This window comes from Nestor notabilis, unplaced genomic scaffold, assembly GCF_000696875.1.
Source record: "Nestor notabilis isolate BGI_N333 unplaced genomic scaffold, ASM69687v1 scaffold6868, whole genome shotgun sequence".
Lineage (NCBI taxonomy): Eukaryota > Metazoa > Chordata > Aves > Psittaciformes > Psittacidae > Nestor > Nestor notabilis.
In genome coordinates this window covers 33451-38831 of record NW_009940495.1, presented here as the reverse complement: position 1 = coordinate 38831, position 5381 = coordinate 33451, and the positions used below count along the sequence as shown (strand labels likewise).

The 5381-nt window shown below is 39.5% G+C and overlaps 1 protein-coding gene across 1 annotated transcript in view; it reads left to right on the top strand.

The window, feature by feature from the left end:
• Positions 1-5381, top strand: part of SLC6A18 (solute carrier family 6 (neutral amino acid transporter), member 18) — a 25799-nt gene that overhangs the window by 17684 nt on the left and 2734 nt on the right. Inside the window, exons 7-10 of the mRNA XM_010020377.1 lie at positions 96-224; positions 838-994; positions 2900-3104; positions 4714-4873. Of these exons, the coding sequence (XP_010018679.1) occupies positions 96-224; positions 838-994; positions 2900-3104; positions 4714-4873 (651 nt within the window). The remainder of the gene's footprint in view (positions 1-95; positions 225-837; positions 995-2899; positions 3105-4713; positions 4874-5381) is intronic.

Sequence of the window (5381 nt, the reverse complement as noted above, 5' to 3'; positions counted from 1 at the left end):
CTAAAAAATTTAAATGTTTGCAGAAACACCTGAGAGAATCACAGCTAAAATACTGCCCTTTTTTAGTTACTTCACTTTTTCAATGCTATTTCTAGAAATGACTGTGAAAAGGATGCTGTGACAGTAGCAATTGTGAACAGCATGACATCCCTCTATGCTTCCATCCCAGTCTTTTCTGTTTTGGGGTTTAAAGCAACCACAGGCTACTGGGACTGCTTGGACAGGTAAGAAACTTGTGTTTCCAGCGTTATACTGCAGTTTCAACACCTAAACAGATAATGTGTTACTTGAAAAATGTGCATTTAGATAATTTATTTTCACTGAAAAGGAAAAGCATCTGTATGCGGAAGTCTACTATAATATAGAAAGTATTCTGGCACTGAGAAAAGAATGATCAGGGCAATGTTCGTAAGAAGCAATACAAATAAAATAACCCATAGCAAGTAGCACATCAAAGATCACATCTCAATCTCAGACTAGTGTTAGAAGTAGTCAAAAAAACAATACCTTTTCCTGTTCCACTAGATTCACTGAATTATTAAACACAGGTGGTAGAAACGTTCTGGAGAGATGATAAAATAAATTAGGAATGTTCTAGAGACTGCAGCTGCTTAAAGTACTCAAAGTTTGTATCTGAAAAAGAAGACATTAAACAGTCTAAATATTTTCTCCTAGCTATTTTACATATAAGTTCTCATTTAATATTTTCCTTTATATTGTAAATAACAGCACAGAAAGTAAATACAACTTCTCATATAAACTGAATACATGGCAGAGCATTTCCAGCCACATCATCTGCAAACATGTAAGCTAATGATACGTTGGCTTCTCTGGCAGAAACATTATGAGTATTATCAATGAATTTGATCTTCCGGAAGAAAGCATCATGCGAGAGAACTACACAGCCTGGATTAGCTTCCTGAATTCATCACATCCAGAAAAAATTGCTGGACTCAAACTGAAAAGCTGTGACCTTCAAGAATTTCTTGATCAGGTACCATCATTGCTTTCAACAAAGTAATCCTTAAACAAAATATGTAGGAGGACTGGTATCTTCCTTTTTCTTGTAAGTACTTGTACTTTACTCTACTTGTAATGAATATATTATTTCAAAATTTGAAATAACAACACCGCTGTAGGACAGTCTGAACTCGGAGCTCTCTGGTACAGCATGCAAAACTATACATTATCATCACAAAACTGCTCTTCAAAGGTGTTCCTACCTGGAGCCTACTATGGACACTAGGTTCAGTTCTACTTTGGTTTTCAGGAATAAGTGTAACAGAGGAAACTAGTTATGCTTATAACTAGTTTCTAGCTGAAAGATCATAGAAAACAGGATGCTGAATGGGAGTTTCCTAAATCCATATCTATTAAAATATTGACTGTTTGCTTTCAATCACATATATGACCAGCAGGAAGGTACCATCACTGTCTTTTCTTTTACCTTCCTTTCCCCATCTTTCCATTCCCTCTTATTCTCTCCCTTTTATTTTTATTCCTCTCCACATAGGATCTCGCCAATATTTTATATTTTTTCCCCCTAAACCACCTCCCACCATCAAAATACATCAGGATCCTCTCCCCTTCCTTCTTTTCCAACCCTCCTAAAACATTTTCCCTATCACTAAACAGATGTTTCTTCTCCCTTTACTTCTCCAGCCTCATTCCACTTGCTCCAGTGATTCCACCCAGTCCTGTAACTCTCATTTACTACTCACCCATTTGCACTCCCTCCTTACAAATTGTTATCACCTAACAAGAAAAAACAGGGCCATGGTTGTTGAATAAGAAAGGAGCTTGAGAAAAAAAGAATAACATCTTAGGACAAAAGGGTGGACACATTTGCTAGTAACAGAGTGTGCCAGTGCACAATAGCCTTAACAGACAATGATGGTGAAATAGACTATTTTACTCACATGATAGAGAAGTCCAAGGACAGCATTCTGGCCCTGACACAAGTCAGTTTCTGCTTTGTCTGGTTTCCTCTGATGGCATCCATTTCTGATTTAAGGTTTGACATATTTTAGTTCCAAATTAGAGAAACATAAACAGTTTTCCATGCTTAGATTTAAATATCCTTATCCATAGGAGACTGAATTAAAAGAAATTTGGATGAAATTAGGGGTTTCACTATTAGCCTTTTTTACCCTAGTAATTATGGGGTGTTACGTGACCAACAATTCACCAACTCTCTTGCTGCTAGAGTAGCAACCATACTCTTATTTAGATCTCCTTCTTTCCAGCAGCTATTGCAATATATTTAAAGTAGCATTAGCAAAACAACTGCTATTTCAGTTACAGCTCTTGGATCTGCTTTACTCCAGGCCTGTCTCTCTGTGAAAGCTCATAGCACCCGTCCAATATCTGAAGGATGTTGGGGAGGGACTCTTCATCAGGGACTGTAGTAATAGGACAAGAGGTAATGGGTTTAAACTACAACAGGGGAAGTTCAGGTTAGATATAAGAAAGAAGTTCTTTACTGGGAGGGTGGTGAGGCACTGGAATGGGTTGCCCAAAGAAGTCGTGAATGCTCCCTCCCTGGCAATGTTCAAAGCGAGGTTAGACAGAACCTTGGACAACATGGTCTACTGTGAGGCACCCCTGCCCATGGCAGGGGGGTTGGAACCAGATGATCTTAAGGTCCTTTGCAACCCAAAATATTCTATGATTCTGCTCTATGATTGTCTGCACATCCCTGATAGACCATTTAAAATTCACATCTCCACAAACACTCCCACTACCCATTTTCTCAGCTGCTGGCTGCCACAGAGCCCCATAGGCTGACCAGAACCCTTGACTCCGGGGAAGGACAGAAGTGTGTTATAATTCTATATGCATGAGAAACTACATTTATGCCATTATAATGTGTATTTTTATCTGTTTGTGAATTCTGCAGAGTGTATCAGGAACTGGCTTGGCTTTCATCATTTTCACTCAAGCCATCGTTCTCATGCCAGGCTCCCGGGCCTGGGCCATCCTGTTCTTTGTAATGTTGTTCAGCCTGGGCCTTTCCTCTATGTTTGGGAACATCGAGGGAGTCTTCACTCCTCTTCTAGAATTTCAAATTATATCTAAAACAATACGCAAAGAGCTATTATCTGGTAAGATGTTTGCTTTGCTTTGTTCAAAGGAGGTGGCTTCTTTACAGATGTGCAAACTACCAACTGCTTAACAAATATCATAGAGGGATTAAGAATTTGTAATATTAACTTAGCTATCTCATAGTGTTAGTAAGGGCAGTGGATTGTGTTTGCAGAAGATAAGCACATAGATGAGGTAACAGTTATGGCAGAAGCTGTCAGATGACAGTATAATATGGCCCTTGCCAGTTTTTTCTCAGCTTGCAAGAGCTGTTTCCATCTGAGAAAGCTTGTTAAATTGCTGTTCCTGGAGTCAAGTTTACCCTGAGCCGTTGCAGACACAAGGAAAAGCCTTGTCTTCGCTTAAGCCTCTGCCACCTCAACAAGTCACTTTAAGGCAACCAGTGACATCAGCTGGTCAGCCATAACCACCTGCGCACAACCTCACCCCACTGTCACAACTGTAAGGTAGGTCATTAAATCCCATTTCATTCAGATTTATGCTGCTACAGATGATTTCATATTTACTGTGAACAGTCCAGAGTAGAAAATTACCACTTGGAAACCGAGGAATGAGTGTGTGAAATCCCATTCTTGTACCAAAAGCGGAATCATTTCAACCAGAGACAGTTACTGACCCCAACCTGCTCCTCAAGAACCAGACTTGGTGAGAGTCTGAGATCCTACTGTGAAATTAGTCTAAAAAAACCCAACAGTCTAGAAAAATTTCTAGCAGTTTGAAGTAATGGATTAACACTCCTGCAATGTGCCGTTTTAAATTCTTATGGGGCATATTGCTGTCATGCCTTTTTAAAGTCTTGCTGTGGCATCCAGATTATATCCTTCTCATTTTGCAACTTCTTACATAGAAATAAACTTATTTACAACTTGCTGAGGTAATTATATCACTTTGAAATTGATTTTTTTTTTCCTTAACAAAAAAGAAGTCCGGAGCCATTGGAGTCTGGCAGCATTGAACCAAAGGCCATCTCAAGAGTGAGAAGCAGTTAGTAACACAACATAAAGATGTAAAAACTGATTCACAGCCCATGTCTGCACCCACCAACACTTTCCTCCCTTCCTGCATTTTCTCCCAATTACCCCAAATCCCTATCTTGGCTAAAGGAGAACTAAATGTACAGTGTGTGATGAAGTACACACTGGGACACAAGGGACATACACATTTGCAGCTCTGGGCCCTTTGAGGAAGTGGGCAGCAGAAATCTAGGAAGCCCTTACACTTCTTAGGTGCCAGCTGCTGCATGCTAAGCCTACTGACTACATGGAAATGGTGTTACTTGAAACTCACCACATCAGTCAAAAATTAATGTAAGACAACACAGCACAGCCCAGTCTATCTGCTGGAAGTATTAACAACTGAAGGATGCTTTGAGTCATACAAGGGCATTCCTCCTGCAACACAGTGGTGCCTCTTGACCAACACACTGTGAGAAAACTGAGTCTGGGGAGGTGATACTAGCTCCCCCAAGGGAAAAATAGCTTGTTGTACCTCCATAGGCGGAGAGAGAATAAAAATCACTAGAACAAGAGTGAAAATAATTTAGAACAAAAATATACTTACCAAGTTCAATTCAGTACTCCAGTAACAAAGATGCCTTTTCTTCTTCAGGTATAATATGTCTAATTTGTTTCCTCGTTGCTCTGTGTTTTACGCTGGGTTCGGGGAGTTACTGGATTGACATTTTTGACAGCTATGCAGGCACAGTGCCTCTTCTAGTCATCGCCTTCTTTGAAGTGATTGGGGTTGCATATGTCTATAAAATTAAAAGGTAAGTTGGAAACACATAATTTTTTCCTCATAAGAGACATGCATTTTCCTCTCCATCCACGTATGTTACATACAGGTATGCAATACTAACTTATTTCTGTAGCACTTACCAGTTCTGTGACTGTAGTTATCATTCGTCGCTTTAAGTTGCCTATATTTGTAAAATACGAGGGATAATCTCTGCGTGGCACTTACAGAAAGGCAGATCCCAAGTTTAAAGCTAGAAAGTCAACAGTCCTTGTCGTTCTTTGGGCAATAGGAGTTACACCACCTTTCAAACATCCTCCTGTTACTGCCCTTTTGTTTTGTACTCTTGTATTTTTCTTTTTGATTTTTGTTTCAATGACTTTTCACTCGCAAACTTCATAGTAAGCAACATGCAGTAAATTCCCCATGTCAAAAGGCTCAACATGGCAGCTGAGAATCTCTGCAGTCACCAACCGCTCTCTTTAGTTTAAAAGCGTTCCTATATCCTTCATAATTGTAAATGCCAGAAACCTTATCTCATT